The 12643-nt window shown below is 35.8% G+C and overlaps 1 protein-coding gene across 1 annotated transcript; it reads left to right on the top strand.

Moving 5' to 3' along the window:
- The first annotated feature begins 299 nt into the window (after positions 1–299).
- Positions 300–3712, top strand: LOC136827895 (rhodopsin-like). The gene is made up of 2 exons (XM_067085368.1): positions 300–440; positions 1881–3712. Exon 2 carries the CDS (start codon positions 1881–1883, stop codon positions 2997–2999), a length of 1119 nt encoding a protein of 372 aa, XP_066941469.1. The 5' UTR covers positions 300–440; the 3' UTR covers positions 3000–3712.
- Positions 3713–12643: the final 8931 nt, after the last annotated feature.

Here is a 12643-nt window from a genome sequence, read left to right as displayed (position 1 = left end):
TTATATAGTTTGACACGATCTATAAAAAAAGCGACCATGGTTATTCTTTTTGTACTTAAATCCACAAACATTTGTTAAGAAACTGGTCTCTTACTGAATAAATGATTTGGGAACGAAGTATTTTAAGTGAAAGGAAATGAAGATTAACTTCAAAAGTAGATTATTCCTCTGGTTTTGCGATGACTTATGCGGAAAAGCTTTTCTTGTTGGTTTCACAAGGAAAGGTTATTAGGGGAGGTGGGATGGGGGCGGCTTCGTGACCTGGCTAAGGAAGCACTTCAAGTTTGCACATGGTTAGCGAGAAGTGCAGTATATATAGATCTTTGAGATGTCTGGACATCAGTCACAGCCGATTCCTTCTGGAACTCAGGTCTTGATTCAAGTGGCCATACTGCCATCAGCTGAAGTAGTTCTTCGGGAAATTCTTCACTTTCGGCAGGGTAAGTGACATTTAGAAATCAATTATTTATGATTGAAGTTGAATTTAAGTGTTAGAAATTTACCCTTAGTTTCTATCTTAGCTCTTTTTTTATATTTCACTTTCTTTTATAATAAGAATTCGGATCAGAAACCACACCATCATATGTGCTCTTCGTTAATAATAAGACATGTCTGAGATCATTTTTACTTTTATTTAAAAGCTACACAAGCACGAAGATGTTACTAAGTACTGGTTTCAACTGCCAACGTTTATTTCGAGGGACCAGCCTCCATCATCCATTTCATAAATACAGCTTCAAAGCATTTTTCTATCTTTAACTTTCACATTTTAAAGTTTATCTGGCAAACAAGACTTTCTCTGAATCTACTGTATTTATACTTCACATTAACTTGATTTCACATTTCAACTTGAGAACTGAAAGGAGCGTGTGGTTTTGCTGACGTGAACAAAGTAACATAAGTCATGAGCTAAACCTCTAAATTACCGGAGTGAGGATCAATCTATGATCATCAGGATATTCCACTTTGCAGAAAATACTGACATTTCAACATTTATAGCTACTCGTGTCTGACTTCATACCTCAAGACTCTACAGTCTCCTGGATAAAAAGCCTAAAAACTTTACCTGGGCTAAAATAATGCACTCTAATAGATAATGTATTCATTCTGCACTTTTCCAACACAAAAGGAATCAGATACAAAACCATTATAAACAAGGAATCCAATCTCTGTGTTAGCTAACATTCCTCATTACTTGGTTATATATATTTAATCACATGAAATGGTGCTAATGCCTATCATCTCGACTAAGATCTGTAGACTTTCACTTACATTTTCTTATGTCAGGATTCGATGTTTGCATCTATGGCATTTAGATTTAAACAAGAAGTATACTTATAATCATAATTTTTCCAAAAAGCTTCTATTGTACCTTTTCAATGAACGTACTACTGTAATAATATATATAGAGAAACTAGTTCCTTTATTGGACATCTCAATATTCCATTTTTCTTGAACTGTTTCTCTTAAAAGATACATATTAATTGTATTAATGGTTTACTTATTTTTTAATCAAGTAAGACAGCAAACCAAGCTTGCCTGCTTTTTTTTATAGGAAGACATATAAAAAAATTATGTATATAAGAAACCTTCTCATTTGCTTATACAACAATCATTAGATTACAAGGCAGACACTTACAGAGATTGAGAAGCAACGCCCAAATGAAAATGAATGAACATCGTACATTTTCCTCTATACAATGTGTGAAATAATTTAGGATAACCAACAACATCATACACTAGTAGATTTGAGCTGCATGACTAATTTTCGGAGGGCATAATGAAATGGTGTACATTAGTCAGGGATACAATGCTTGAAATAAAAATGGTAATAAATTGATGTGAACACGAATGGCTAAATTTACACTTTATCTTTTCAGATGTCGTGGAATAATGAACCAGACTACTACCTCCCTTCCACCAACCCCTTTGGGAATGTTACGGTGGTCGATATGGCACCAAAGGAGATCCTTCATATGATTGATGCTCACTGGTACCAGTATCCTCCTCTGAATCCATTGTGGTATGCTTTGGTAGGAATGTGGGTTGGAGTCATGGGGTGTCTTTCCATTGCTGGTAACTTCGTTGTCATCTGGGTATTCATGAATACCAAGTCTCTTCGTACTCCAGCTAACTTGCTTGTTGTCAACTTGGCCATCTCTGATTTCCTGATGATGTTCACCATGTTCCCACCCATGATGATTACCTGCTACTGGCGTGCATGGACTCTTGGTGCATTCTTCTGCGAAGTCTATGGGTTCATGGGATCTCTTTTCGGCTGTGTCTCAATCTGGTCCATGGTTTGGATCACCCTTGATCGTTACAATGTCATCGTTAAGGGTGTTTCTGGAACCCCTCTCTCTAGCAAAGGAGCCCTTATGAGAATTTTGGGAACCTGGGTTGCTAGCATTGCCTGGTGCCTTCCTCCATTCTTTGGCTGGAACCGCTATGTACCAGAAGGCAACATGACTGCTTGTGGTACTGACTATCTTACTGAGGATGCCGTCTCTCACTCTTACCTGTACATCTACTCTGTCTGGGTATATCTGCTCCCTCTGTTCTTAAACATCTATCTGTACACCTTTATCATCAAGGCTGTTGCCAACCACGAGAAACAGATGCGAGAACAGGCCAAGAAGATGGGTGTCAAGTCTCTCAGGAGTGAAGAGAGCCAGAAGACCTCTGCTGAATGCCGTCTTGCCAAGGTCGCCCTCATGACTGTGTCCCTGTGGTTCGTTGCATGGACACCCTATTTCATCATCAACTGGAGCGGAATGCTCAAGAAAGACATGGTCTCTCCTGTATACACCATCTGGGGTTCCGTATTCGCCAAGGCCAATGCTGTGTACAATCCAATTGTGTATGCTATCAGTCATCCCAAATACCGTGCAGCCCTCGAGAAGAAGTTGCCATGCCTGGCATGCACTACTGAGGGTAATAATGACACAGTTAGCGAAACCGTCTCTGCCGCTCCCACCGAAAAGGCTGAGTCTTCTTAAATTACTGATGACAATTAACTCGTGGTCTTAACTCGTGGTCCAGTATGAATTCTCTTGATCTTTGTTCCTTTCCCCTTATGCAATAATAAAACTACAAAAAAAATTTTTATAATTTAACCTACTGCTTCCATAATATTTCTAATTTCATTTATTATGTCTTACAATTAAAGTATGTTTGAAATGCCTCATCCCTGTGTACATATATGTATAAAGTAATCAGTTTGTGAGAGAGTAATTTTCCTAAATAATCAAAATTTAACGCCTTGAACTCCACACAAATTCAGATGCCATTCTCGGGCAAAAGTAATATTTCACGAAAATCCTTCGAACTGCCAGAATGACATTTTGAGCAATACTGTAAAACTTAGTGTCTTTCATCTATAAATACTTTATGCGTTGACTTTTAAGCTTATTTAAGTAATACCTAGTTGATGTTAAGTTTTCACTGACAAGAGCACGTTTCAGATAGAAATAATAGCACTTAAGTTTCATTTATTCGGAGTTCACTCAATCTATTTCTGTCTTTTAATTTTCATTAAAAAATTAAAAAGAAAGCATTAAAAGAGTAACTGATTTATTTTTTAAATTGCTAATTTAATAAACTTGAAATTTTGGGTGGGTTTCCTTTATTGTGATGAAAAAACACGGGTACGGTGTTTATAGTCTTTACACGTTGATATTTTATGTTCTAAAATACACCCGACATAACTGAGTATTGATTGATTGATTTTCATGAAACAGGCGTCGCAAATGTCAAAGATTAAACGACGCCTAATTTATCTTCTATGTTATTTAACATAAGTAAAGAGAAAATTATAAAACCTTCCTTAACATCAGTTCCGTTCATAAGCATGAAGAATCTGGTTCAACACCCTTTTTATTCTTAACTTCGAAATATCTACATCATAATTTTACTAATCACATCATTTCCCAAATCCTCGTGGAGCTTCCAATAATTAAGTATTTAGGTTCGTTGCTTAGAAATGTAAGAGAGGAAGTCCTTTAACAAAAAAAAAAAAAAAAAAATACACATTTTTCTTAACTACACCAATAGAAGACATAAAATGGGAAAGACAGTGAAACTGGTGTTAATGAGTGTTTCTCTAAGCAACCCCTTAAACACATAGAAACCAAATGATCCTGCTTTCCGCGCCCATTACAGTACAGTACACTTGAAATTTTAGTAGATCGACTAACTTCAGTCCAAAGCACTGTTCTCTTTATAGAAAGCTTTCAAATTTTTGCGGAAGTGCCCTGTTGCAGCTTTCACAAACCTCTCACTGGAAGTGGCCGACTTCATGATGAAGAATAAAATAATTTGCCTTTGTTTTCTTTATCCATAACTTAAACTATAAGCAAGGTCAGATGACAACTACCTGATTTCTGTACAGAGAAAGTTCAATAAGCAAGTGAGATCTCGATGTCATTTCATAATACTGACTGAACACTGATATGAAAATATTTATCCGTTCAACATCTCCTCTCATTCTACTTTTACAACGGCAGCAGTCATCACGGATTTTGCTTCAATTGTGGTACAAGATTTTGTAAAAAGAATTTCTGCTGATAAAAAGAAATGCCAATTCCCATTTGAATATTCATACTAAACATAAAAAAGCAGTTACAGAATCAAATAGTGAAATATGAGGATCTTAATCCTTAAAAACAACCCAAATTATATATTCCTAGGTGTAATTATAATATAAATTTCCTAGGTGTAATTTTACGCTTTGCCAAGTAGTTGATCTCTAAATTATAATATAAATTTCCTAGGTGTAATTTTACGCTTTGCCAAGTAGTTGATCTCTAAATTATACATGAAAATTACATATTTTCAAGTCTTAAAACTTAGATTTAGATATGTTGCAAGCTGCATTCACCAAAATTATTTCCATGGTGTAGGCTTTAGTTCTCAGATAATGCCAATTTTGAGGGCAGACGTTCTTAAAGTTGACTTTTAAGAGGAAGTAAACGACAATGTGTTGAATTAATTATTGTGACCCTCTTAGATAATGCCTTGTTGAAGTCAAAAAGCTTCACTATAGAATATCCTATGATGAAGCTTTGTGATGGGTGAGCTCTCAAAAAGGGGAATCTTTATGCCTGCAATTCGAGTCTATATGTCTCACTATGGTTCCTCTTCCTAACTATTTACTAATCTCTTTCATATTTTATTAGCTTTTTTCTGTCTTGTCACCAGCCACTTTGACTACTACTTCCATTGCTAACGTTATATACAATTTGATGTAAATAGTAGGAGCACTGTCATGTTTCCTAAAAATGTTGTGCTGAGGTCAACAAGGGAGGGATCATTGTTGGGAAAGGGATTGTATTCGTAGTTGCTTATGACAACGGGGTGACGTCAGCCACCCCAAAGATAGTCTGGCCCTCACGAGCAGAACTGGACTCAAGGGATGGCATCCTGGAATCCAAGGGGACCAGCTCCTTGGGTATGAACTACCAGCTTTGGGTCAAAAGCACTTCATTACAGATAATGGGAGGATAATTCCAGGTTCACATGGTCCCGGTATTAATGGGGATTTGCTTTACACCTGTGCCTCTATCCATTAGGTGCAACCTGCATGAGTAGGGTGTGGAGTGGCCTGTTGAGAGTAGTAGTAGTAGTATTGAAGTAGTTTAACCAGACCACTGAGCTGACTTTCAGCTCTTATAGGGCTGGCCCGAAGTATTAGGATAAAATACCAAGTAGGCACACGTTCTCATACTGTAACACATACACACAATAAATATTTACTCATGCTTCCACACTAAAAAGGTATATCAAAATTCATAATAAGTTAAGTAATATTTAAAAAGAACATTTAATTTTAAATTCAACGAATGCTGTTTTCGTGCTTTTATTATTTACTCATTTTATATTTTACCTGTCAAACCACAGTTCCTCATAAACAACAAAATTGGAACGACTGGAAATGTAACAGATTACTTGTGCATGTGTCTCTCACTGATATGATGAACTCCATTTTTCAACTTTAGGTTTTATTTGTTTTAATTTATTATTTTCGGGTTCTTCATTCCATATGGCCTGTTGAGAAAGTCGCCTCTCAATGTGCATCATGAGGAATGTGAATTTCCTGAGCAACTATTGATGAAACTTTCTTAATATTCTAATTATTATAATTAATATTTTTTCTTAGAAATTTTTATGCCTACATTAAAACTTACCAGTACTGTTGACAACCCATGCACCTACTTCAAATGATTCTAATCCTGGTGCAGACTCTAGAGCTGTTATAAACTCTCTTATTGACTTCTGCCAAGTCATATCTCTGGTACCCCCGGTTATAAAATTACTAATGGTGTAAATGGAAATATGTGTATCTACTCTATACTCTATTGTGTAATTGTATTTCAGTTACTAAACCATGAAGCTTTGTTTAATAGTATGAAACCTTCTGGCTTAGGGCAAAGGATTAAGCACTGAGTTACTATGACCATAAGAACTTTCAAGCTTTTACTAACTGTAAGAAAAGGAAAGCATGGATAGGGAATATGATTTTATACCCAAACTAATGTGTGTGTGTTTTATAAAGTTACTACCAATGTTCCAAAAATAACATGCATGAAACTTCATAAGAACCATTAAATGTCTCTAAAAGAGCTGCAAAACCCTGCTTCTCAACATAAAACACTATGGTAAAACATTCTGGTCAACTAAGTGCAAAATTCTCCAGACGTAAAAATGGAGGAAGTTACACATCACAGATATTTCAACACCAAAAACGGATTAGTATTCAGGAAAGACATCAACTTCTCAGAGGAGGAAATTTTAAATAGATGTCCTCGTAAAAATTATGCTGTTGATAAATCAGAGGGAGAAACCACACCATCTTATTGACCCTCTAATTCAAAACTTTGCCTGACAACATTACTATTGGATATCTGCCTGTCAGAGCTGAGAGATTCAAAAGTAGACCTAGTTAGTTCTTCGAGTGTTATATGACCTGTTTAAAGAGCATATTCTTATTGGTCAGTGTCCAGCTGTTGTATTCTGCTTTCACTGTCATTGTGAGATCTCTCAAAATTCAAAAATATGCCTAGATAAAATTTTGAAGGATTATGTAAGTACCAAGTGATAAAAAAATTTATGGAACTAATAAAAGCCCTGAATCAACAAATGCCCCCATTATCAAAAACATTAAAATCTTTAGTTTCTTTCAGCCTGGCTCCTCAGACTACTCAGGATGTGTGGGAAAAGAGAATTCTATCTTGGCCTTACACCTCTAGGGTAGTATATGAAGATAAACTTCCTACCAGTTTGTGGCACTCTGTAAGCCCGCTACATCTGAATTTGTTTCTAAGCTTCGTCCTCCTGGCGCAACCACGCTTATTAAGTGACCTGGGACAGGATATGGATGAAGCCATATCCCAATGGAATTTAGTTCATCTGTGTTACTTCCAGCTATCCCTAGGGATACCTTATACAATGAAGTACGATTAGGCCACTCAGAATCTGAGTCACCACCATAAATAAAACCAAAAAGTACTGATAATTTTGAATTTGCCAGTAATAAGTAATAAGCATGTAACACCTTCCTTGCCTTAAGATGCTAAAATCCTTAGGAAATCAAATTCCCTTGGCATCCTTAGTCGAGGTGCAACTGTTACTACAAAGCCAGACAAGATGACCGTAATCTTCAATTGCCTAAACCTTTCACGAAAAAAGATCAAAATTCCTTCCTCAGCAAACGTCAGATTCTCTTCACATTATGATCGAGGTTAAACCAAAATTTTTATCGTCCAACTAATCCTTCTTCCATAGCAAGTATGTCTGGCAAAAAATTCCAAATAACATCTTAAATTTAAATCAGACATTTTGCGATGGATCTGCAAAGGTTTGAGTGCTAGAGCCAAACCACATAAAGTCACGCTTTGCCATAATATTCCAGGAGTTGTGTGATTACACAAAACCTTGGTAGGCAGTTATCCTCTCAATCCTGGATTGACTTACCCAATTTTTCACTCTTCTCCTCCCATGGAGGTGCTACAATTATTGTACATAAGTCACTGCAGCATTCTATCTAGTCCAGGGGCCAAGATAAGAAAAGTAGCTTAGATTCAGAGTTGGTTCCAACCAACTTGCGTAAAGCTGAAACTCCATAGAATATTAGAGGGAACCTTCGCACATCACACCATACTGGTAGTAGACTTCTATCTGTGTGTAAGGCTTCACAATTCGAGATTCAAGAACAGCTTCTTCAAGTTCTTCCATGGTTGAAAACAACAACATTGCGCGGCACATGAAATAGGTCTTTGTTGTTATCGGGATTTTCAATGCTTATTTCCTTATCTGTCTTATTTCTTATTTGTCTTTCTTTTACCTAACAATTTGTTAATTAATTTATCCATCCATTTATTTAATCATTATCAAGATAATGTACTTTTTTTACTGTTTGGCAGCCCTTTTGTATTTGCCTGTAGTTCTTTTGGGTAATCGGTATCAAAATAGCCATGATAACTGGCTACAACTTTGTTATGGCGATATGAATGAATTTTAGAATCTTCAGCAAAAAATTACAGACAAATGAAAGAACTTAGCGCATATTTTTCAAACCGATTCCATTGGAAAATATACGTGGTTTTGAGGGCAAAGGACTTACTCGCTCCTCTTATTGTAAAACTTCACAGATGATTCTTTAATTTATCTCAATTTTATATAATCTATGGTACAAAACCCTTTTTACATTCACTTATTATCAGTATATTGATCAAATTATTTTCCTTTTGATTATTCTTCAGGCTCTAAGATTCAAATGTGCTTTTGAAAGTAATCAGCGGATTACTGACTTATTATTTGTTTTTTCTGGTACATTTCAAGTGACTTAATACTATTTGGTTTGTTTATTTTTGCTGAATATTTTGTGCTTAATTTCCTAATACAACATTTACATGTAAACAATAACTTGACCTTATATTCTGGACAGCCCATATTAGGCGGCTTAGTGGTAACAAATATGCTTACCCATATACACTGTATGTTATATGGGGATGTTTGCAAGCTAGAAGAGCTGCTCCAAAAGTTCAAACCTTTTGCAAGAAACTATACAGACCTGGTGTGTATTTCTAGCAATGACATTGTACCCCCTGATGTCCAGAGAGATCTATTAACTGCTCAAGAAAGGGGGAAACAATTACTGATAAGATTTATGCAAGGCCGTCTTCAACCAAATGCCACGCAAATGTTCCATGCCCCAATAACAAAGAACAAATCAAAAACTTTGGCAAATCTTCATAAAGTGGATGTGACCAATAAATGTGGAAAAGTTAACATTGTTAAAATAGACAAAGATATTTTCAGAAGACTCCTGAGTGCCTCAGCCAGTGGTAGAGATATCAACTATTGTGAAACTTGAGTTAGCCACAGTGCCTAAATCACTTGCAACACTCGATAGAAACCTGAGAAAGGCCGATAAAGCTCCCCTTTGAAACATACTTAGCAGTGGCCACAAAGTGAAGGAGCTGCCTAGAAGTAATGATACCACTTGTGCGCTTGTGGATGCAATGGCACTTCTTCGGTCATTGGGCAAACCCACAGGAGCTGCCACATTTGGTGACTTAGCAGATGTATATTGCAAAATTGTATTTGGGTTTTTTCAGGGACATGCAAACGAGTGGATGTTATATTTAATACATATCGGTCAAATTCCATCAAAGCTGGAACAATGGCATGTCGTGCCAATGTTAGCAGAAAAATTAGACGAGTGATAGATTCAAGAAATGTTCAGTTGCCAAGCTCCTGGCAAAATTTCATTAACCTCTCAGACAATAAGTTGAATCTTATTCATTTCCTTACCAATGAAATACTCATGCAGTCACAGAGATTGCCTCTTGAGCAAGAACTTGTTGCTGCAGGAGGATGTGAAAACCCTGAACTTGTTCTTTCTTCATCTGGAAAGTGTATAACTCATCTTAAGTCTTCTCATGATGAAGCTGACACCAGATTAGTGCTTCATGCCATTGATGCCTCCAAGAATGACTTTAAACGTATTATTGTTCAATGTCGATATACAGATGTGCTAGTTCTCCTTACTTATCACCAGACAACAGAGGAGGTGTGGATGGTTGTGGGTACTGCCAAAAAACCTAGGTATATCCTTGTGCATGATATTAGGACATCTCTCCCTAACAACATCATCAAAAATTTACCAACTTATCAATGCAACCACAGGTTGTGATACAACCAGCCAACTGAGTGGACATGGCAAGAAATCAACTTAGGCCACTTGTATCAGGCATCCAGACGTGTTAAGTACATTCTCTGATATCTCTGAAGGAGATCTGCATGACGCAGAAAAGTTTGTCTTAAAAGTTTATGACCCCAGAACATCACTAACTTCAGTAGATGACCTTTGAGCCGACATGTTCCATGGCGTAGGAAGCTAAGATAAGTTGCCACCAATACATGATGCTCTCACAATGCATCTTAAAAGGTGCAAGCACCAACTATTGATCTGGTTGAAAGCCTCAGAGCCTTTGCCCACTCTTAATTCACCGGAAACTTCTGGCTGGAAAAAAACGGAAACAGGTGAGCTAGTCCCAATTCTCACGACAACTGAATTCATGCCACCTGCTTGTAATGAGTTGTTAAAGTGTGGATGCAAAACAAGGAAATTCACATCTCGCTGTACTGGCAGTAGGAACCGAATTCCTTGTTTATTTGCTTGTGGCTGTAGAGCAAATTGCAGCAACCCTCCTAATCCTGCTGCCGACTTGGATGATACAGACGATGATGAGGAGGATGATGCCATAAATGACAATAGTGTTTTATTTGCAAACACAAATTAAACAATACTTTTTTTTATAAAATAATTCATATAAACAGATATATTAAACAACCATGTCAATGATGAAGTGTTGTTGAGTTTGTACATACTCTCAAGAAAGATGCTCATCATTTCTTATGACTGACATGCTGATAGGTTAAAATGTATTTTGCAATATTTCTTGCGACATATTAATCATAAGTACTTTGATATTTATCTCTTTCATATTTCACTGCATATCTTGAAAAATGTAGTTTTTCATATGAGTATGTTTCATTATCTTGTTTTTAATGTTTAAATTTGCCTATGAATGATAATGTGATTTTATTAGCAATATGCAATAATGGTGACATCAAATTAAAGACATGCATGAATATACTGTAAATGTTCTTATTTTAGATTGGTGATAATGAAGAAACAATGTTCTTGACTCAGGTTGCTCTTTAGCAAAACTTAGTTTCCCATATTTTATGAATGACATGCTGATAGGTTAAAATGTATTTTGCAGCTTTTTTGTGACTTATTAAACATAAGTATTTTGGTATTTATCTAATTCATATTTCACTGTATTTCTTGAGAAATATAGATTTTCATATGAGTATGTTTCACTATTTTGTTTTTTGTGTTTAAATTCGCCTAATAATGACCATATATGTGACTGTATTTGCAACATGCAATAATGGTGATTACAAATTGAAGACATACATATAAATGTTCTTATTTCAGCTTGGTGATAATGGAAAAACAATATTCTTGACTCAAGTTACCCATTAGCTTATGCAAGACGAGCAAAACTTAGAGTTTCCGATTTTTACGGCACCATCATCTTGCCGAAGGTAATGTTCCCAGAATAAGGTTTTTGTAGTCAGTCACACTCCTGTTATTTCTCTGTTTGATTTATTTTCTATTTCCATTATGCAACACCTTCAGTACTGTGTGTTGAATTATCAGGTATTAATGTAGTTATGCATCTAGTGTTGAACTGAGTTATTTGGCACCCTTTGTGCATTCCCTAAGTTCCTTTGAGTGCCTTATTGTTCATGCAAGTAACCTTCTTTCATCTACTGCAGATGGACCTCGGCTGTGGAACCACTTGGCTGTATCCCATGTGAGTGGCCTCATGCCACCCCTTAATGTACCCCTCTGCAATGTTCCTGTTATGAAGACATCATCAGTGTAGAATATTTCTCCTGTGTAGGATTCATTCATTTAGCAGGACCTTATTATCACATGCCCAGTAATTCGTCATTCTTCTGATATATGTTTATTATGTAAATATAATTAATTAAGAGAACCCTTGAGTTTACGTAATCTTCCATCACATAAAGAAGGCCCCAAGCCACAGTATTCCCCTTGATTTATTTGTTTATGGAGTTGCCTCAATCAGTCTATTTAGTTAGGTGTTTTAATGAAATGCAGTAGATTTCTTGATAATGTAAAGAATTCCCAGTGTTTATCCATTGCCGCCCAGAATCAAGCAAGTATCTAAGGTATAGTCGTAACAATATATATATATATATATATATATATATATATATATATATATATATATATATATATATATATATATATATATATATATATACTGTATATAATGTATATGTACACTCAGCAAGAAAAGTGAACATACAGTTTTCATTACATTTTGTTCATCGAATTTTAATTTTTTTCTTACAGAAAACACATAATCTCGGTAAATTTACTAGAATATGAAAATACAATGCAAATTATATCATATATGTTAAATCTGCAAAACAAAAACGTTCAGATACTTAAAATCACCATTCATGTCCGAAGTAATCAGAATTTCTCAGATGACTTCGTTCATTGAGATCTAAAAGCTATTGTGTAGATATCTCG

Source organism: Macrobrachium rosenbergii, chromosome 42, assembly GCF_040412425.1.
Source record: "Macrobrachium rosenbergii isolate ZJJX-2024 chromosome 42, ASM4041242v1, whole genome shotgun sequence".
NCBI classification, from domain to species: Eukaryota; Metazoa; Arthropoda; class Malacostraca; order Decapoda; family Palaemonidae; genus Macrobrachium; species Macrobrachium rosenbergii.
The sequence above is the reverse complement of the archived record's forward strand: the minus strand, read 5'-3'. Positions and strand labels throughout refer to the sequence as shown.